This window comes from Anabrus simplex, chromosome 2 (assembly GCF_040414725.1).
Source record: "Anabrus simplex isolate iqAnaSimp1 chromosome 2, ASM4041472v1, whole genome shotgun sequence".
NCBI classification, from domain to species: domain Eukaryota; kingdom Metazoa; phylum Arthropoda; class Insecta; order Orthoptera; family Tettigoniidae; genus Anabrus; species Anabrus simplex.
Genome location: NC_090266.1, coordinates 846,588,887 through 846,612,609, shown reverse-complemented (window position 1 = coordinate 846,612,609; position 23,723 = coordinate 846,588,887). Strand labels below are relative to the sequence as shown.

General features: G+C 39.5%; 1 protein-coding gene across 1 annotated transcript in view; it reads left to right on the top strand.

Annotated features, from left to right (window-relative positions):
• LOC136863133 (ipis-1) overlaps positions 1 to 23,723 on the top strand; it is a 159,980-nt gene that overhangs the window by 21,745 nt on the left and 114,512 nt on the right. Inside the window, exon 2 of the mRNA XM_067139477.2 lies at positions 22,525 to 22,637. Within this exon, the coding sequence (XP_066995578.1) occupies positions 22,525 to 22,637 (113 nt within the window). The remainder of the gene's footprint in view (positions 1 to 22,524; positions 22,638 to 23,723) is intronic.

Here is a 23,723-nt window from a genome sequence, read left to right as displayed (position 1 = left end):
AGTTGGCCGTACTCTCAAGGGTCGCGCAGCCGTGAGCTTGCATTCGAGAGATGAATGAATGAATGAATAAATGAATGAATGAATGAATGAATGAACAACTTTTCTCTCCCAGTCACGGATAATCACGAACTAAGCAGAGAGCATTCATGATTGATTGATTGATTGATTGATTGATTGATTGATTGATTGATTGATTGATTGATTGATTGATTGATTGATTGATTGATTGATTGATTGATTGATTGAATAATCTCAGCCTATAGCTACGGAACCCCAACAGCTGAGGAGAGAACATACCATTATGAATGAACCAAATCTCTTCTCTCCCAGTCACGGATAACCACCAACTGGGAGAGAGCATTCAATACTGAATAAATGTTCTCAGCCTAGAGCTACGGAACTCCAGGAGCTGAGGAAGGAACATTCCAATTCCTTGAACCTAAGAAAAATTCACATGCAATTTAATAATTAATTACATTAATGGATAATAATAATAACAACGACAATGACAATACAAATAATAATACTAAGAATCAATGTTCCAATTACTACTTTTAACCCGTTCTTTCTTGTAATAACAGATTTATGGCCCAATATTAGCTATCTAGCCTTAGTCTCCTCTGCAAGTATATTCGTGATCTTGCAGTTTTCTTCTGTATATATTCCTGATTACTAATAATAACCTCTATCATTCTGATGAATCTATAACAATTTTCATCCTGGCTTAACAAATGTCGTTCATTACTGTTCATACTCGGGTTTCTTTACAAGATCTCAACAAGTGAAATTCTTTGCTATTTCCCATGTAAATACAAGGGTCGAGTAATAAGTCATGGCAACTATATTTTCTCGCGAACAGGAGCCAAAACCGGAAATCTAAGATATGCATTTGGAAATATTGGGCATGTACTTATGCATAGTGCTTAAAGACAAATTCTGACTTCAGGAGATTCTCGTAGGAAAGTGACAGAACAGAGGCCATTGGTAAACACTGTTTTATTATGGTATCGACAGCAAATACTTAAGACTACGTACAAAGGACAGGTCTCCACTAGTTACAGACCTTCGAAATAATCACCCAAGGTTTCCACTGTGCGTTGCCAGCGTTGGGGCAAGTGCTGAATACCATTCGCTGCATGTGTATCCCCAGCGTGTGATACCTCTCTCCAAAATGCTGTTACGCTGTCCTCTCTGTTAGCAAACCGTTGTCCACGTAATGGCTTCTTGACTTTGGGGATTAGATCGTAGTCACATGGGCTCAGATCAGGCGAATTAGGCGGGTGTGGAAGAATCTACGATCGTTGCTCCTGCTTGTTGACTTCCATTTTGTGACTCTCTCTCTCACACACTGGACTTGGGGGCTTGCTTAGACCCACACTGTTGTTTACATACAACATCTAGTGGCATCATACGCAAGTACATATCGTACGTTTCCTAATGCATACCTTAGATTTTCGTGTTGTCTCCTGTTCGCGAGAAAAAAATAGTTGCCATGACTTATGACTCAACCTACGTATACACACGTATTTTAATTCTAATATATTATTGACCTCTACTTTACACCCATATATCGTTCATTGTTCATTCTTCACTCGATTATTGCCTTTTTTTAACAAATCAAACCCTGCGCCTTAGAAATGTTAATTTTTAGTTACCATATTTTAGAAAATTCTGTCACAGCATTGACACTCTTTCGCATGCCTCCGGCCATTAACGTCATCAGCAGGACATCGTCTGTAAAAATTAGGCCTGGTATTTCAATTGTACCCGCCCACTTTTCTCCTCCATGCCCAATTTATATATCATTGATAAATAACAACAATAAAATAGGAGATAGCTTACACCAGTATCGCAACCAGGATCGCGATCGGGGGGGGGGGTATATAGTTACAAAATGATGATAGGACATAATGAAGGTGCTTGTACATGTGTGAATTATATTGATATTCAGACTGCAGTACCGGTACACTACAAAGTCTTACATTAAAATACAGATCAAAAACAACATGATCAAGGCCAACAGTTTACAGCAAATGGTATGCTCAGATCACAGTCTAAAATCCATCTTTGGAGGCTTTATAGAAAATAGATTTAAGAGATCTGTTTATTTTACAATTACAAAGTCTCTGTGAATGTTCAAAAGAGCCGATCCATTGAGTCGATATTCACTTGTTTATTGTCATTTTCTGTTAGTTTTATTTTGTAAAAGTTCCATAGGGGGGTGGTCTAACCAATTTAGATTCTGTTTGGCCATGAATAAAATATTCAAACAAATCGATTCTTTATCAGATGTAAACTCCTTATAGAATGGGCTTAACTCACTCTCTGAATGGTGCACCACATGGGGTCTTAAGCCTAATCCTACCAAGTGTTCCTCTATTTCTATCGCGCTTCGTAAATCTCCTATTCTTAGTAAATAATCCCTCCTTGGTAGCCCGTTCCCAACTCTAATAGAACAAAATTACTTAGGAGTGTCGTTTATCTGTCCCCCATATACAAAAGATAACCTCACGAGTAATGTCACTTCTCGGTTTGTTGTATAGATTTTCTGACATCACCGATATCCACGCCCTTCGAGCCTACTGTGTATTTTGTATCCTACCGATTATTGAATTCGCGTCTCCCATTTGGTCTACCTCTTCGCCCACTAATCTGAATCACATTGACCGCGTGCAGTCATTCTTCTGTGCCATTGTTAGAACCAGAGTATCTGATTGTCGAATCAGATACTGGATAAGTTAAACCTTCGCCCGTTATCTTGTCGCAGGAAAGTAGCCGACCTTAGATTCCTATATAACGCTTTTAACGGTTTATTTCGTTCTCCTGAACCTGCATCCTTCTTTTCCTTAAGTGTTCCAACTCGCAAAACCAGGATTAATCCGCCCCTTCATATTCCGTATTCTCGCCTCTCTCTCGTTCATATAACTTTATTTATCCGCATACCAACCCTCCTTAACTCTGTATCTTCTGACAGGAACGTGGACGTTTGTTCTTCGTGTGCGTCCTTTAATCGATTCTTCCTTAACTTAACCTAGTTCAGTTTCTCCACATCCCTTTTTTCTCCTCTCATTGCTGTCCCCTCTTTTGTACATAATGTAATATTTATTTATTACTGTACTATACCGTTACTTATGTGTTATATCTGTATTTATCTTACTGTGCCTAGCTACAAGTTCTTCTCTTCGTTTTACGTTCAATTCTTTAATTTTCTTCGTTGTTTCTTTTGCCGTTTTGTTTTGTTGTTAATTGTTTGTCTCTACAGTCATATTTTTAGTTTTTTCTTTTTCCTGTATTTTTATCATTAGATGTATTTCCTCATTGTTCTTCCACTTATTTTTATGTTTACATTGTGCTAGTCCATTGTAAATATATTTTTCATTGCGGAACTCTGTAATTCGGCTTTTCGTTGTTTTGATTACCTAAATAAATAAATAAATAAAAAAAAAATAAATAAATAAATAAATAAATAAATAAATAAATAAATAAATAAATAAATAAATATACTACCCCGTCACCTACCCTAATAATACACTGCACCCCTCCACAGATGGCTTCACTAGCCTGTACCATAATTTTATATACCACTTGAGGCGTAATTTGCCGACAAATCTCCCCTGCTGACCGTGTTGAAGGCTTTTTCAAAATCAACAACAATTATATATAATTTTCCTCCTTTCCTTTTAATATTTTTATCTATTATTGTTCTTACAATCATGATGTTATTTTCTGTTCTACCTTTCCTGAAACCACATTGATATCTCGAGAGGATATCAAATTCTTTCGCTTATTTCATTAGTCTATTGGCCAACATTCCTGTATATAATTTACTTAGGGAATGAAGTAATGTTTACGCCTCTGTAATTATTTTGATTATTTCTTTCACCACGCTTTTTGTAAATTGGACATATCTGTGTTGTCCTCAAATAGCACAAGCAAATGTTATGTGGTTATTGGGAAGCCGCAAAGAGCGATGGCAGTGCCAAAATGAGACATACTAGGCAAGATGCCATTCCTTTCCTCACTGTGCTACAAAGTGCTACTGCAGCGCGATTGACCCCATGAGTAACACCCTTCATAACACTCAAACACACTAGTTGTGCCCTGAATGTCGTTACTCACCCATACCACAGCAGTTTCTCTATTGCCACAGCCATATATGAGACTGAGACTTCGGTGGAAGCTACAATTCGCTTTAGCCTGTGCTAAGAGACAGATGCTAAAGTACCGCATTCATCAAGAATGTTATACCCATATGCCATGTCCTAGGACATTCAGAAGACTCAACTATCTTATTGAATGATTTGACTAATATTTTCAGCATTTGTTGATTTTTACAGCTTCTTTCCAAAACTCGGTTTGTTATTCCACTTAGTCCCACAGCTTTCCTACATTTGGCCTTTCCTACCATCTCTAAAATTGCATATTCTAATATGATCTAAACAGGACGTACGTACCTTCAAACCCCTCCATATGTCCATACACATTCCACTGTTTATCCAAGTATCATGTCTCCATAACAATTTATGAAAATAATCAACCAAGACGTCGTTGCTATTTTAACTTTAACAGATCATTTAACTCCTCTACTTCTGTTATTAATCCTATTCCATATGTTTTCACTATGACTATTTTTACAATTAGTAACTATTAATTTCGTCTGTTTCAGATGCCAGATCCTCCTTTGTATTCCTTTCTTAGTTTACAGATTTTTTCTCGTACCTGAGCACCCTCTTTCTTGAAGGCCTTTAGTGCTCTTATCACTTACAATTCCTTAATTTGACACAATTAATTATACCTTTTTTCCCTTATCCTCATTTTTATTATGATTTATTTTCGCGTAAGGTATGGTCTTAACCCGCCCGTGGTCGCTAGGATGAAAGTAACGCGAGTGGTCGCGGTATGAGATGACGTATTTACATAATAAATACCAACCGATTCCAAGCGTAAATATATTAAAATATAAAATCATAAGAATAAATATAGAATGGTTATAAAGAACACTAAAAATTACAAATAAAATTACAAATAGTAATAAAACTTAAATAGTTATAACTGGAGGCCTCTCTGGAAAAAACAATTCCTAACTTTCTAAAATAGTGTGTGCGTTTTTCACAGTGCCCTTTTACATAAGGAGGATGAGTCACTATATTTCCAGCACAACTGCGTGTGCGTAGATTTCTTCTTGGTGGATGTCTGCTCCACTTTCTCACCTTATCTTGAACTATATAAACATTGTCACTAAACATGAAATTCTCATTTACATCCAACAAATGTTGTTCGCCAGCTATAGATTTTTCTCCAAGTATGGTACCATCAGCACGTTCTTCTGGCTCGGACTGTTCAGTATCCGTAGAATGTTCACTGTATTCACTTTCACAGTCCGAGTGACTGTTTTCGCCCTCGAGTTGATCACAAGGAATTTCATCAAACCAAGCTAAAATGTCACGGCATGAAGCCATCGTCACGCACTCATTACTCAACACATGAATACAATAAGTTTCAAAGAACAGCTTCAACTATGAAACAACATACAACAATAGCGAAACTATAACACACACAAAAAATAGCGCCAACGTGATTGGTCGCGCGTAAAGCAAAATGCTCACCCTTGACGGCCGCTGATAATTCCTCTCTCCCTGTCCCTTCTCAAGGTGACAGATGTGCGTTTCAATGCATCCATCCTTCTCTCAAAACTGCAGTGCGAAGGTACACCAGGGTTCAAGTTAGAAACTACACGCTGCTTAAAAGAGCAGATGATTTTCAATGACTGTGAGCATTTTGCTCATATAGCGACCACTGGCGGGTTAAAAGAATTCTCTATCAATTTTACCACTAGATCCACATTGTGACACACTAACACTACCTCTATTCCACTGTTAATTATTTGAAATTCTTCTCCTCTTAAATATGCCTAATTTTTTTAGAAGTGTTACCGCACCACTTATATGTATTCGCTAGCTGCTACCCGCGGCTTCGCACGCGTGGATTTCGTAATTTGATAAAAGTAATCGTTTCCAGTACTGCGCTGAAGCTTTATCTGAAAATCACTAAAGTAAAAACTCACCGAAAAATTGAGTTTCATTTACCCCAGAAACTCTTTGTGAACTACGTTTGTGGTATTGCCTTTTGGGGGTAAGATGAGCAGACTACTGACTACTGTAACATGTGACATAGAACTGTACAAATGAGACACAGTCCTCTCTCACGTCGAAAACAAAAAAATAAAAAATAAAAATAAAACGTATTTACTTATTTTTCAAGGAGATACCGAAAACCTATTTCTACGTCTGTAACATCTTCAGTTTTTGAGATATAAGTATCCAATAAAAAGATTTCAACCCTTTCTCCCATCCGACCAAGTGGATTTTTCGAAAACAAAAAGTACATGTTTCTTTATTTTTAAAGGAGATTCCAATTACCAAATTTTCACATCTTTAAACTGTTAAGTTTTTGAGATATATATATATATATATATATATATATATATATATATATATATACTTATTTTAAAAGTTTACACCCTTAGCTACGGAATATACAAAATTTCTCCGAGCACCTGCATTGTAATATAAAATTTCCCCAAAATTTCATTTCTTTATATCCAGTAGTTTTGGCTCGGCGATGATGAGTCAGTCAGTCAGGACATGTTATTTTATACATGGAGATTAATATATTATTATGTTTTTTCATAAAATATTCACCTTCTCCTGCTCCTTTTCATATATCCGGAACGTAATAACTCTCGGGGAATTAAGTGATTCGGCCCACTCTTTAATCTCTATTTTATGTACCATTCCAAAAGCGTCTGTTTTACACAAACCGAATCAACTGCACTACTACCATGCGGCGTTTTAATATATGTTAGCTTTCCTATTTCATCACCCCGCCACCATTCATTCAGAATAAACAGACTTGCTGAAGCACATACAGTAGTTCTAAGAGTTTATTCCCATATATATTTCATTCTTTATTCTGACTGCTTTTACTTCCTATCAGTAGCGCAATCCCCACTTTTCTATATGCTGGGATTGACTCCGTGATCCGTGCATTCCATTCTCCCATTATTATAATCCCTGCTCCTTCAAAGTTACCTCTAATTAAGTTCATTTCTTCTATTAAATCCTCAAAAGATATTCTGTTTGCATGTTGTGGCCCTAACGAATGATTTTATAGGAAGCCTACACATACAACTCTCTGTCTTCCACCACTCAGCTCAAGTTTATGAAAACTACATCCTTCACATTATTTCATAACCCTTCAGCCTGAATACTAATCTCTTCCTTTAATAAAAATGATACTTCTCCAAAGATTCTACCTCGTGAACCTCCCTTTCTTTTTATTATACTTCTCGTCTCATATCCCCTTCCACGATAGCGCCTTCCGTTCGGGTAACCATGTTTCTAAAAAGGCAAACAACTCACAATTATCAACAAGCTCGGCCAATTCATCATTCCCCAGTTTGCTTAATAAATTTTCTATATTAACAAATCCAACAATCCATTCTATTTATTTAGCTTTCCTGTTATCTGCTTACCAATTTGAACTGTACTTTCATAAGGAGAGCTATATGTCCCCCTACTACCTATCCTTATCCTCTGTTTCGCTTTGTATCTATAGAATACTCCTCATTGGCCCAAATGTCTTTCTCAGATTCTGTTCCTGTTTCTTTTCCTTTGTATCCTCTGTTTTATTCCTGCTTCTTACCACTGCTGGTGTTGTTGTGGTCCCGGCATCCTTTCCATTATCCGGTGGCAAGCCTATTCTCATAAGTTATTCCTCGTCACTGGTGACAATATCCTCGGTCGGCGTGAATGTCAGTAAAACCGCTGGTACCGTAATTGCTCAACTTCTGCTTCGTGTACGTTAGCAGTCCTCCTTCCGGCTTGGACCGTGTCACTGCACTGCCTCCCCGAGCCATTGTCTCCAACTGCGCTGATGAGTAACTTTTTCTCCAACTATTCCTCATGATTAGAGACATGATTTTTTCGCATTAACGATAAGCGCGACAAAAAATATTTTGAAGCGATTTTGCGATATCTTTAGGAATGATATGTTTCTGGTTAAGAAAATATGGATATTATGTTCGCGAATTAAAGCGAATTAAAGCGATAAGGCCATTTTAAAGCGAAATTCAATTATTTCGCGATAAGCGCGATATTACAGCGAAATCTGTAGTGAATAACGAACTTGACATTTTGTTCCAAGATTATGTATGAAAAGAAAAGGAAGAGCGGAAAATGATTCATCAACAGGAAAGAAATATGTTATCATTAATGTTCTGGAAGATCTCTTTAAGACATAGCATCAATGAAAAGGGGGTTGGCTCCAGGTTTTTTGCCAAACGAAATGTTTGGAATGTTGTTCTTGTGGTGGCTGGTAATCCCACCCCAACCTGTCTCCTCACGGCATTGTGCAATCCTAGAATACCTAATGACGTCTACAAGCAGCACAATTGACTGGTGTATATCGGCTTCGTGGTCAGGTAAAATTAAGAAAGTGATCACAGACAGTAATGAAGATGGGTCGCTCGCTCGACAAGTGTTAAGGAAGATACTGTATCAAATATTGTTTTAAAAATAAGGAACATTCAGAACGTAAATTTAGCACTCCAACAGTGAAACGGCAGGCAACAATAGAAATCTCATTAGATATGAAAAAGAAAGCTAAGAGTAAAAAAAAAAGAATTTATTCACGAAGCAACAGCGATGCTACTCAAAGCCAACATCCCGCTGCAGTTCGGAAATGGCTTCAAAAGTATGTATACCAGGTATGTACAGTCTATCAATTAAACCTTCACAATCGACGATCAGTGATAGTAATTAAACCTTTAATGATTAATTTTAGAATTTCATTAAAGCGAAATTAAAGCGATACGGCAATATCTATTTCGCGAAATAACGCGAAAATTAGTATCCTTCTCGCGAAATTGTTCAAAAATTAATGCGAAAAAATCATGCCTCTACTCGTGATCAACCTCTTGCTCCATATGAAAGCTGTAAGACCCTCCTTTCTGGTTTCGTGCCGGTGGGATCGAAGAACTTTATTTTCCTTTCTCTCTTCAGATCCCATCCCTCTGTTGATCCATTACTTCGCCCCCTTTACATTCTTGGCATTAAGTAGAATCTGGTAAGCTTTCATACCAGATACCAGTTACAACTGTCCTTGTTTCTTTTCCTTTGGATCCTCTGTTTTATTAGGTCTGTTTCCTTAAATCCTTTGTACGACATCCAAATCGGATTCAATGTAATTCACTCTCACTCCTGCCATTATCACTTCTAACACAGGTATCAATAACGTTAGTTTATTCTCGCCCATCTTCTCTTAAAGGTAATGAATGAAGAGGTATCTATTATGTTGTGTAAGTGTTGTTTTCCGTGTCTGTCTATCCAGCTCTCGTGTACGATGCTCCAACACCATGTGATGTCACTTCAAGAAGTCCAACACAGTAGTAGGGCTGGGCGGGTTCTAAAGCAATAAGAGTTGAACCAGCATTTTCCTAAGAGGTCATTGACCCCAAATAGTATACCTATCCGGGTTCTGACACGGGGTTATTGACTTCTAGTATAGTAGTAGTGCAATGCCGATTCACGGATTTTGCATAAGAGAGCAATCCTAACCTCACAGACGCCATCTTGGAGGGGCCTAACCTCACTTTTAAGGCCAGTTGCCCTTCTCGACGCGGATTTTGCATATGAGAGCAAACCTAACCTCACAGTCGCCATCTAGGAGGGGCACCACCATAACGTTTACGGAAAGATGCCCTTCCCGACGGCAACAGTCACTATTTGGAGGGGTCTAACCTAACTTTAATGACTAGATGCCCTTACCGACGCCATCTTGAGTAGTAGGGTAATGTGGCTTCTCGCGACGCCATCTTGAGTAAGAGGGCAATGTGGATTCGCATAAGAGAGCAAACCTAACCTCATGGAGGGGCCTAACCTCATTTTTACAGATAGATGCCCTTCCCTACGCAATATTGTGTAGTAGGGTAATGGGGATTCTCGCGACGACATCTTGAGAAGTAGGGGAATGCGGCATTCACATAGGAGAGCATGCATAACCTCATGGATGAGGCCTAATTACACAGGACCTAATTTTAGGCCGGATGCCCTTCCCGACGCCATCTTGTGTAGTAGGGCAATGGGGATTCGTGGATTTTGCCGACGCTATATTGAGTAGTAGGGCAATGGGGATTCGCATAAGAGGGCACACCTAACCTCATGGAGGGGCCTAAATACACAGAGCCCAGTTTTACGGTCAGATGCCCTTCCCGACAAATTTTTGAGCGGTCTAAATAGGGCACAGTTTTACAGTCAGATGACCTTCCCGTCGCCATTTTGATCCTCCCCCCCGAGGGGCACATATAACCTAACCTAGTTTTATGGCCAAATGCACTTTCTCGACGTCATCTTGGAGGGGCCTAAATACACAGGGAATAGTTTTACGGACAGATGCCTCTCCCGACGCCATCTTGGAGGGACCTAAATACAAAGTGCTTAGAGGCTCAGTTTACGGTTAGATATCCTTCCCACCCGCCATTTCGGAGGCGTCTAACTACACAGGGCCCAGTTATATGGTCAGATGCCTCTCTTGCTATTTTGGAGGTTCATAACTACACAGTCGCCATCTGTAATTTTAAAAGATGTCAGCTTAAGGCTTTATGTCTCCATCCGACAGACTACTTAGTTGTGCACCTGTGTTATCGAGTGATTTGCTTATGGCTTTACGACCCCATCCGACGGATAAGTTACGTGACGTCACAGTCATATCCTTGTGTACGAGAGCAAGCCTAACCCCACAGACGCAATTTTGAAGGGGCCTAACTTTACATACACTATTTTTTTCAAGTTGCATTACGTCGCACCGACATAGATAAGTCTTATGGCGACGATGGACAGGAAAGGACTAGGAGTGGGAAGGAAGCGGCCGTGGCTTTAATTAATGTACAGCCCCAGCATTTGCATGGTGTGAAAATGTGAAACCACGGAAAACCATATTCAGGGCTGCCGACAGTGGGGTTCAAGCTCACTATCTCCCGAATACTGGATGCTGGCCGCACTTAAGCGGCTGCAGCTATCGAGCTCGGTAGACACAATTTTGGTGTGGTCTGGCCCAGTTTTACTCTGCTTAAGGCTTTACGTCTCCATCCAACGGACAAATAACGTGACGCTACAGTGTGAGTGATTTTAAAGGAAGTCAGCTCATGGTATTATGTCTCCATCCGATAGTAACTAACAAGTCTAAACATGCATAAACATGTCGACGTGATCTTATGCTTAAGGCTTTACGCCCCCCATCCGACAGATTGTCTCCGACGGGACTGAGCACGTGCCATACTAAGATCATTCTGTTTAAATATGCAGCGATAACGTCGACATGTTTATGCATGTTTAGACTTGTTCGTTATCAAGGTTACCCTCTAGAAAACTCAAGCCTCTATATATGGTATGTGTGTGAATATTTTCGATAGGTGTAAGGAGGCAAAGGGTGTGCAATAAGTAGAACATTTTGAATTTAATGTAATATTTATAGTATAATTATGTACATAATTAAACAATTTACTACCGATTATACAACAGTATTGGTTATGCTGCCGACAATGTTGCTGTACTCCTTAACAGCTTACTGCGATGAGGTAGCGTACTTCCAAAATTGTAATCCCACTGCAACATTCAAATTAAACAAAACATTTATTGTTTATGAAATAATTAAAAAAAATTACACTATGTATATTATGCTTTTACAAAGAAGTTAATGCACTTTTACCTTGTTGTTTTTCGTGTGTTTTCTTCCTTTCTAAATCATTATCATGTACTATAACGAAGGGAAAAGTTCATCCATACACTGTGTACAGTTTTCAATCTGCGGATTAGGTCCATCCCAATCATCCGAACCATTTTTACCTCGATGCATGTAATGACATTGACAGGGTCTGCATAAAGCTACATCGATTGACATCTTACTGTGGAGAGGAAGGATGTCTCAAAAAGCATCTACGAAAGGAGCAGCGTACGTAGATAAAAATCCTGGTGGTAAACATTGAATCAAATATTTTGGCATCTGATAAAAGGTTTTATGTTTATAGAACATCTTGATAGCCTCACTTACTTGTGTGAGATAAATAGATGTTGCGTATTAGTATGCGAGCAGCATGCTCATTCACAGTTTTGTTTGTTATCAAGACGATTGTCTGTAATTGTGTAGTCTTTTTCTCCTTTATGTTCCATAGTGTACGATGTAGAAGCACACACTAAAGTTCATGATAAAGAGCTATCCTTATTTATAATCTTGTAACAATATTCGTTAGCGGATGGTAAGTAACGTCACTCATATGAATAATAATACAATAGGCTGTTGTGTAAGCAGGAATATTTTCACACGCTTCAAATTCTAAACGAATGTCGAAAGGCGATTCCTTTGTAGATTCATGTTAAGAGCAGTCTATAACTACAATCGGCGCTTTATTTTTAAATTCTTCAGTCGAAAATAGCGGACGATCTTCTTTCTGATAATACGATGATTGGAATTTACAAAACATGCCATAGAGCAACCCAAATTTATTTTTCTCAAAATTAATGTCCATGTTTTCGTAGGGATACGTAATTCCGTTGAGATATAGATAAATACTTCTTAATTTACAGTGATCAAAGTGTGAACTATCTATTTCATGGTTGAATTTACGATGGGTTTGAAATCCAAAAATAATATACAAAGGCATTTCAGTAATACGTGACGTTTTAACAGCCCAGGTATGATTGTTTGTAGGTGGTAACACAGGATAATCATGCAGCTCCCAACTTCGAAAACGTTTAGGTAATGGTGTATCAATTTCTATAATCTTGAGCAATCGAAGTTTTCCTCGATCTTCTTTCTGATAATACGATGATTGGAATTTACAAAACATGCCATAGAGCAACCCATGTTACATGTTACATGTTACATGTGGAACCTCCACAATATACGATGAAGTGTAATTTTCGAGGCTACTGATGTTTCTGCTGCTTTAAGAGAATTGTAATCACTTCGATCACCTATCAGAATTAGCTCTTGTTTTGCGTTGATTATAATATGTCTACCGGGCGAGTTGGCCGTGCGCGTAGAGGCGCGCGGCTGTGAGCTTGCATCCGGGAGATAGTAGGTTCGAATCCCACTATCGGCAGCCCTGAAAATGGTTTTCCGTGGTTTCCCATTTTCACACCAGGCAAATGCTGGGGCTGTACCTTAATTAAGGCCACGGCCGCTTCCTTCCAACTCCTAGGCCTTTCCTATCCCATCGTCGCCATAAGACCTTTCTGTGTCGGTGCGACGTAAAGCCCATAGCAAAAAATATAATATGTCTAAAATCTTCTGCGAAGCCAATAATATGTTTCAATGATAATATTCCTGTAAAAGCTCCGTCCTCATTAATAATCCAGTTCATATTAGCTTTTGGACACCATCCTGCCATCCGTAAAAGATTACTTTCTTCGACACCAAAAGAAGGGTAGAGTTTCATTGCACTTCTAATACCAACATTCTTCGATCTATCTATTTCCACATTATTTACTTCACATCGCGCTTCAGAAAAGAGAAATGTTAGACCATGTTTGTTTAGTTGAGATGTGCTTGGTCAACTTCCATCTGACGTTCCTAGTCGTCCTTTAATATAGAGCTAGCTTTCGTGTGGTCGGTTGTATACATCCTGCTGGTTAATGCTAAAGCGAATTTAATCATTGTTATTGAGTCCAAACGTAATATGTTGATAAGAATGAAGCTCACTACGTACAACACCTTCATGATTTTTTACTGTGTTCATAATGCTTAGCATTTCTTCCAGTTTGTTGCAGTAGCGTATAACCTAAATCTTGGATTATTTGCTTGTGGTTATCCGTTAACTAGTTGAGCCTTCGCAAACATGCAGTATGCCTTCGGAATGTACACCGGTGTTTTATAGGTTTTTCCATACTGGTTTAAGATGAGGTTTGTAATCTACGTAGGTGTGCCGATCTAAATTAATAACCTGATTATGTTTATCAACAAGACTAAGAGTGATGTTACTAATGTGTTTTACAGACACAGTATGATAAAGAACTACTGACGGTTTCTCACGAATAGTACAATATAACCACTTTCATCTGTAATAATAAAGTCGTGCAAGACATGTGAAGTTGTTGATTACTATTCATGTCTGTAATAATATTACAAGTGTTGTTCACATGATGATCATTGAAGAGTGTTATAGGTTGATCAGACTCGTAACGAACGTTCGGTATGAGCTCCCTTGGTGAAAATCCAAGCAATGGTCCAATCGAATCTGATTGTGATTTGAAGTCAATCTTAAATGATGACTCAATAACACATTTATGTGTGATGTTGCTTACAGTAATTTAGAACTTGTAATTACGATTACTAAAACTCTCTTCAGCAAACTGTTCAGTTAAGGTACTTTTAATGTAGTCATGAATATCGTTTACGGAATAACTGCCTGATGGTAGCGTTAGCACATACTCATCGTAGCAGAACTTGTTTGCACTATCATGCACATTGTAGATTTTATTGTAGCTTTCAAAGGACACAAGTACAAGACTATGTAGCTGATAAGCGAGGTCAGTCGGTGGATTAAAGTACACGGTTGTTTAAGGTCATTCTCCGCGTACAGCGAACGTTCTTTCACCTTCAGTCATCACGTGCGCACTAATGCTCTTTGTCTATAGTTTGGTTTTGATATAAGAACATAAGGCATTGCTGTCCGCATATGCGTGTATTGAATTTTTGCTCACTGTTTTTATTGTAAACAATGTGTACACTGCTTCCGAAATAAAGTATAAGCTCAAAAGGAGGAGGTAAGTCTCCATAGCTATCTAAGTACCATACTTTATATTTACCTTCTACGTATGCAGCGTAATGAGTTCCAGGTCCGCGACTGTTGTTTAAGTTAATTACAGCACTCTCACGTTCACGTGGGCGTGCTGGTAGTTGATCGCGCATATACACACCTTGAAAATAATGAATTCCAAGTTGTTTAGCAAACGCAAAATCTTCTTCGCGGGTTAGAGTTCCATGTGGTAGTGCATTCAGTAGACGTTTTTTGGAGATATGTAGATGCCAAGCACTTTTTTGTATGGCGCAAGCTTCATCTGTACGCCTTTGCCTCGTAATGCAATTGCCTCCATAGCCTTGTTATGACGTTCACACTCTTTCAACTGTTGCTTCGCTTCTTCTACTGCCTTAACAGTTCCTGCTACAGCACTAGCACCAGCCAGCAAAGACCCTAAAGCTGCTAGTCCAGCGAACAGCGCAGGAAGAAATCCTCCTTGTTTTGGTATAGGAATAATTCGTGCACGTTTACAAACATTGCTCTGCACTTTGGAGAAATTTTTGCTCATACTGCGCGAAGTGCCTTAGTAACAGCTACACGCCGATTGTATTCCCCACGAATAGCTTTTCGTGCAGCATTTACAACATCTTTCCATCCAATAGTTTTAGTTTTCTTCTTCATTTGGTTTGGATATCGTTGTTTCACTATTCTCTACACGACTTTACGCATGAAGAGCAAATTATGAACTGAGAGTTACCTTTGTTTCGAACGATATATATATTACTATTGCCTACTTTATTATTCAGTTACCATGAAGGCTATAAAGCAACAAGGCTCGCTACCTGTTAGGGACATCGTGCCACAACTCTTACCTAGTTCTAGTACAACTACAAAAAACGTCATGGAATGTTGCTTCCTTTTATTATTCGATGTATTATATCTGGCCTATCGGGATGTGGAAAGACAAATCCTTTACTTACACTCATTACCTCTTTAAATGACATACGCTTCGAGAATATTTTTGTTTTCTCCAAGTCACTCTCTCAACCGCTATATACTATTCTACGAATTGTAATCCAGGATCTAGTTAAAGATGGATTGAAATATTTTAAATTTAATCCACATGAGCATGTACCATCACCGGATGATGTGCTTCCCAATTCTGTTATGATCATTGACGATTTCGCAACAGAACAGCAAATCGACATTCGTGCATACTCTAGTATGGGGCGACATAAATATATAGATTGCATCTATTTATGTCAAACCTATTCCCGTGTGCCTAAGCAGTTGATAGGCGACAACGCAAATATTATTGTGCTTCTTCGGCAAGATGAGCGCAACATGTGGCATGTGTATGATGATCATGTTAACACTGATATGATATTTAATGAATTTAAAAGTATGTGTGCTACATGTTGGTCATCACATCGTTACGGCTTTTTGGTTATTAATAAAGAAAGTGATGTTCAGTATGGACGATATTGCATAGGTTTCGACCATTTTATATGCATTAACACAGAGTTACAGTCACCACTTGATCCAAAACCACCACCTTGTCAACATCTAGCAAACAGATTACAAATCATATAATCCGTGCTCGAAACAATATTCGACGGAAATTTAAAGAGCTTAAACGTATTCTAGCAGACACTGATTTATTTTTGAAAACGCAACTATGTACACCACTGAAAGAAGTGGTTAATTCTGCTATTGCCCCAGTCTGCTAGAAGTTTTGTTTCTATGCAAACATCTGATGAAAAAGAGAAGTATGAACAAGAAAAGCATGAAGAAGAAGAGAAGCATCAACTAGAAGAACGTACAGAAGAAGAGAAACAGGATGTGGAAGAGGAGAAGCAGGATAGGGATGAAGAAGAGGATGAAGAAGAAGAGGATGAGGAAGAAGAATTTAACGATACATCACGATCTAAGCGTGGTAAATTTTTAGCTACAGATGTTGTTGCTGAAACACCTATTATATCAACACAAGATCTACCTTCTTTTTCTGAGGTGATGATCATGCCAGAGTATCGTAATCAGTTTAAGACTTTTATTCGAAATACCTATTGATCTCTCTTTGCTCCTTATATAGAAAAACCCTTTACAGGACAAGCTGACACAACCTACGGTTTTCGCTATGAAGACGACTGTTTCTGGATAGGTAATGCAAATGTTAGGATTAATAGCAACAGACTCATCGTAAAAGGTGTTACCTATAAATCTACTAAAGGACTCTTAGAACTTCTTTTCTCACGAATACCTGACAAGAATATATTTTACAAGATGATTTTAAAATATAAAGCAATACCTTTTGCTACTGACGCAATACGACGTAATTACAAGAGAACAGAAGCTGTATATGCAAATAAGAGTCACAAGTATCGAGAGTTTATTTCTAAGCTGTTTCCGTCACATCAGCAAACTGCACGTGGTCTTAAAGTTATCTACAAACCTGTGTTGCCGTATGTAGACGTAAGATACTGGAATGACCCTAACTTACTCGTTGAAAGATTACAACTTCTAAGAGCATCGCAAGATGCTTGTCACACAGGTCACGAATCAGAAATTCTAGAAATAGAGAGAGAATAAAGATATGCGATTATTATTCAGTAATAGCTCGTCAAGACTAGATCACACCGGTAAAAATAAGCATCACACACGATTTACATAAACCAGCACGTCGCACCTACTGTCGCAGACGCGTTAATACACGCGGAAAAGATTATCTCTGGCAATCAGACTCAGTAGAAATGATTCCATATGCCTCTAGCAATAAGTGGTATAACTATGTAACTTACTGTCATCGATGAGTACTCTAAATTTGATTTTGCACAACGTGTACGTTCTAAGACAGCAGCTCAAATCAAAGACGCATTTATACATATTGTTGAACAATCGAAACGCTGCCTAGGACTTCTTCTAACCAATCAAGGTAAAGAGTTTAAAAAAAGGATGTTTCTTCTTACCTCAAGTTACTTGGCATTCATCACTACTCTACGTACAGCAATCTCAAGGCAAGTGTTGTAGAACGATTTAATCGTACACTCAAAACGAGAATTTACAGCTCAAGGTTCGTATCTTTAGACTGAACTGCTACATAGACTCGTGTATACCTACAACGATACACCTCATCGCACTATCGGGACAAAGCAATGACTTGTTACAAAGAATACACCACGCTTAGATGCTATTCATCTTGTTATTAAAACGGCGTATCCGCGCCGCCATCGCTTTAAAGAAGGTGATTTCGTTCGCATCAGTAAACACACGTCTATCTTTGTAAAATGATACATCCCTAACTGGAGCACAGAAATTTTTCAAATCAGCAGTGTTATGCTTACTAATCCACTTACATATATATTTCGCGATCTCAGACGACAGCCTATTGAAGGAGGATTCTACATCAAAGAACTGCAGAAAACAAAATATCCTAATCACTATATAATCGAACGTGTTATTCGTCGTTGTGGAAACAGACTATATGTCAAATGGCTTGGTTTTAATAGCAACTTCAATTCATGGATTAATAAAGTGGATGTACTTCAAAACTTGAGTTTTTTAATGCTTGAACCTCTACCTCTCCTTTGTTATATGTCATAAGACAGGATTAAACATGCAAGTCAACATTATTACTACTACTTAATTTAGGACATGCTATAGGGTAGAATTAATATCAAAAAAATTAAAACAGCACCTGCAAATGTGTTTCACAATTCGTATTTATTTTTGGAACATATACATTTTTTAAGTAAATCTGTTCTGTCCTTTCTTACATAGATTATTTTACTGTCTTCGCTGTTTAATGCCACTACCTAGTAACAGCTTTCCTTTCATTGCACCGGTAATGAAAAATGCTTCTATCTTCCCAGCAACTGAAGCATTAGGTGACGACACACGCTGCATAGATTTACGAAGCAGATTTTTATCAGCTACACGTCTTAGTTCAGGATATTTTTGACGATAAGCAATGTCATGCTCTTTGCAAGCAGCGTCTAACAATACCAGGATCACCACGTGCCAAGCGGACGTCAAGTCGTGTTCCAGGGCCACAGTACTGGTAACTAGGAAGAGGAAGCTCAAAGGGAAGTAGATCAATCACGTTATTGATGAATCCATGTCCAGCATGCTTTCTCACCTTCCTCCCAGCACGTTCCTTCAACTTTTTCTGCAACAACTTGTTTACTCTCTTCGCATCCATGATAAGTGTTCATAAGCGAAGACAACCCGTTAGTTTTAGGTCCGTGATACAGTTTAATGAGCTGACATGTACGACACTGTCTCACTGAAGGTCTCCTAGCTAAACTCACTTGTTCATGATATAAACTACAAGTTTTAAGCTCTGACAAATCAGGTTTTTTAGTCCACTCATGAGGCACCCTATCCCAGATATTCTTTACAGCATTCGCAGCTACATTAACCAAAAATGCCTTTGGCAATGCATTCAACTCTTCTTCAGTAAAAGTGTTTAATTTCATTTTGCATATATATGACTTTACGCTTGCTTTCTCAACTGCGTTACACTTAGTATCAGATAGTAATTACATGATGTCTTTACTCTACAAATGTTTCTTTCGCACTGTCGTCATTTCGACACTGCAATTTACATATGTTGTTCACCTCCCGACATGCACTGTAACACAACTAATCAAGGAGCATGCACACATGTCGTAAAGACTGTTTAATTGTTTCTCCACTATGCTCCTTGTAACGAGTTTAAAATGATGGATGTCCTAATTCATGCATGTCGATAATTTCATATATTGATGGTAGGTACTCACTCAACCATTCCTTATTTCCACAACCCTTTAAAAAACAAGACCTGCTCTTGAAAAATGAGCGTTCACGATCAGAGATAGGAAGCAATAAGGTATTTCTTTTTCTTCCCACTGCAGACCTAATTTAATTTCAATCCATTGAGTCTGCATTTTGTCTTCATCTGTTTACAAACAGTAAGGGAAAGGTGGGCTAAATACTAAATTGACGAGTTTTGGCGACCACAATACATTGCAATCCAACACAGCCACCTCCTTGAACACAAATATGTTGTCGTTTACTTTAAAGCCTTGTCCGTCAACTATTAATGTTCTTGTCATGACGGAATGAAGAGCTCTAGTCTCTATCACAGTATCTCAGGGACTAAAGAAAAATTCACACTCATACCATCTATAAAGGCTTGAATTTTCTAGAGGGTAACCTTGATAACGAACAAGTCTAAACATACATAACCATGTCGACGTCAATGCAGCGTGTTAAAACATAATGGTTTAGTCTGGCACGTGCTCAGTCCCGTCGGAGACAGTCTGTCGGATGGGGGGCGTAAAGCCTTAAGCATAAGATCACGTTGTCATGATTATGCATGTTTAAAATTGTTTGTTACTGTCGGATGGAGACATAATGCCATGATCTGACCTCTTTTAAAATCACTCACGCTGTAGCGTCACGTTATTTGTCCGTTGGATGGAGACGTAAAGCCTTCAGCAGAGTAAAACTGGGCCAGGGTCAGTAAGGATAGGCCCCTTTGAAATGGTGTCTATGGGTTAGACTCGCTCTCGTACGCAAGGATATGACTGTGACATCACGTTACTTGTCCGTCGGATGGGGACGTATAGCCAAAAGCAGACAACTCGATAACACAGGTGCACAACTAAGTAGTCTGTCGCATGAAGACATAAAGCCTTAAGCTGACCTTCTTTAAAATCACAGATGGCGCCTTTGTAGTTGTGCCCCTCGAAAATAACAACGGGAGGGGCATCTGGCCGTTAAACTGGGTCTCGTGTACTTAGGCCCTTCCGAAATGGTGGGCGGGAAGGTTATCTAACCGTAAAACTGAGCCTCTAAGCCCTGTGTAGTTAGGCCCCTTTAAGATGGCGTCGGGAGAGGCATCTGTCCGTAAAACCAGGTCCTGTGTATTTAGGCACCTCCAAGATGACGTAGGGGAAGGGCATCTGGCCATGAAACTAGGTTAGGCTGTATGTGCCCCCTCTGGTGGAGGATCAAAATTTCGACGGGAAGGTCATCTGACCGTAAAACTGTGCCCTGTTTAGTTAGACCCCTCCAAAATGGCGTCGGGAATGGCATCTGACCGTAAAACTATGCCGTGTGTAGTTAGACCCCTCCATGAGGTTAGGTGTGCTCCGTTATGCGAATCCCCATTGGACTACTACTGTAGGTAGCGTCGGCAAAATCAGCGAATCCCCATTGCTCTACTACACAGGATGGCGTCGGGAAGGGCATCTAGTCGTAAAAGTGAGGTTAAGCCCCTCCATGAGGTTTGGCTTGCTCTCTTATGCGAATCCACATTGCCTTACTACTCAAGATGGCGTCGCGAGAAGCCACATTGCCTACTACTCAGGATGGCGTCGCGAAGGGCATCTAGCCGTTAAAGTGCCGTTAGGCCCCTCCAAGATGACGACTGTTGCCGTCGGGAAGGGCATCTGCCCGTAAAAGTGAGGTTACTCCCCTCCAAGATGGAGACTGTGAGGTTAGGCTTGCTCTCTTATGCAAAATCCGTGCCGGGAAGGGCAACTGGCCGTAAAATTGAGGTTAGGCCCCTCCAATATGGTGTATGTGAGGTTAGACTTGCTCTCTTATGCAAAATCTGCGAATCGGCATTGCACTACTACTATACTAGCTCTCAATGTCTTCGGGCCAGAACCCGTATAGGTACACTACAAGTGGTCAATGACCTCGTAGGAAAATGCTGATTCAGCTCCCAGCCCTACTACTCAACTGCTCTTGGGATATTTCTAGGCATTTTCTAATCACTGCCAGTTCACTTTCAGGCTATTCTTCAGGTCCTAGATATCCTTATTCTGTTCCATTATCAATTCGCTTTTCATGTCGGCTTTGCTCAGCTCCTTTATCACATCCTTCATTTTTTTCAATATTTTCCCAATAACATTATTGGCTTTTACGTTCACTAACTACTTTTATGTTTTTCGGAGACTCCAAGGTGCCGGAATTTTTCCCGCAGGAGTTCTTTTAGGTGCCATTAAATCTACGGACACGAGGTTGACATATTTGAGCACCTTCAAATACCACCGGACTTAGTCAGGATAGAATCTGCCAAGTTAGGCTCAGAGAGCCAGCGCTCTACCGTCCAAACTACTCAGCCCTGCAATATCTTTCAACTCAGGGGATCAGGATTAATTTTCACTCCTCCAATCACCAACAGCATCAGGAACACTATGACTAACAACACCATCCCAGTGTAATTAATACGATTTTTTATTTCACATACCTGGTACTTTAAGTAGTTAATCCATCTGCCGATGACCGCCCTGCAGATTTCAGGCGCTATTCTCATTTAGCTTATACTCAGCACACACCTACGCGCACACGCGCGTGCTAAGTGGAGTAAGCAGCAACATCCCGCCAACTCCCTCGGTTTCCGCCATGGTACTGAGAGAAGGTGTAGTGTACTCTTAACCTCCTCTGCCCCCCTAGAGAGTAATTACAGATCAGTAACATGTTGTTCGAAAGATAGAATATTTGAAAGATATACAGAAGTCACTACCTAAGACTCACGAAACTTGAACTACCTCTGCGTGCCTCTCTTTTCACACTGCCTGTTGGAGACAGTCGAGTCACCGAGATACTCGGGTTTCCAGTCACACTGAGTCGGCTCCCGGATTCTAGTATGAAAGGGGCCTAAAATCCACCTTTATGTAGAGTCGAGATTCACTACTAATGCAGCTGTACTTGACTTTCTTTCCTTTTACTTTCAGCCGCTGGTTGTGTGGCAGTTATCCTTGCAATTTTACTGAACGTGCAGGCTGCGGATAGAGCAAGCAAACGCATCGCCGATGCCTCCAGTGAATTTTCAGTAGAACTTCTCAAGGTAAGGATTATAATATGCGAAATTTTCGGTACAGAGATCTTTACCTCACAACTTACAACACATTCTCGAAGAATATTTCTTAATTAACTCAACATTATTATTAAGAATATTAAATTAAGATATACAGTACTCAACGGCACTCGTCAGCTTTTCAAATTCATTCAGCTGACTGTTAAACCAGAGCGGTATCGTCGCCATAAGACCTATCTGTGTCGGTGCGACGTAAAGCCCCTAGCAAAAAAAAAAAAAAAAAACAGAGCGGGGTGAGCGTCATGAAAGGCAATGTAGCCATACGTCTCTGTATTGTATTTCATGCGAATGTTGCGTGATATTCCCCGTTTACTTGTAAGGCTGTTCTTTATCTTCATTTCTGAAGAGCAAAAATTGTGAAACGCACTGTAAAATATGAAATAACATAAATTTCCTACAGTGAGTGTGAAAATAATGTAGGTAAAATCAACACTGGGGATGGGAAGGTCGGTATCATTTAAAAGTGTTTAAATATGACAACTCTGTTTCGTTAGCTTTTGGCACGTTAAAGAACTTCTACAACACTTCGGCGTACGTAAAGACCATTATAAGTTAGAACGGACTTTAAAATTGATTATGAACTTGATGGTGATTGTTAGTAGTAGTAGTAGTAGTAGTAGTAGTAGTAGTAGTAGTAGTAGTAGATTCAATATCCCGTTACCTCTATAAGCTACTACTTTTTTGCTAGTTGCTTTACGTCGCACCGACACAGATAGGTCTTATGGCGATGGTGGGATAGGCAATGGGTAGGAGTGGGAAAGAAGCGGCCGTGCCCTTAATTGCCTGGTGTGAAAATGGGAAACCACGGAAAACCATCTTCAGGGCTGCCGACTGTGGGGTTCAAACCCACGATCTTCCGGTTTCAAGCTCATAACTGAGTGCCCCTAACCGCTCGGCCAACTTGCCCGGTTAAGCTACTACTACTAGGGTGTAGGGTTTGCGTGCCTACACCTTACGCGGAGGCCCAGGGTTCGATTCCCGGCTGGTTCAGGGTTTTCAGTTCAGGGCGTGAGAGCTGGAACGGTGTTCGCTCAGCCTCGTGAGACCAGCTGAGGA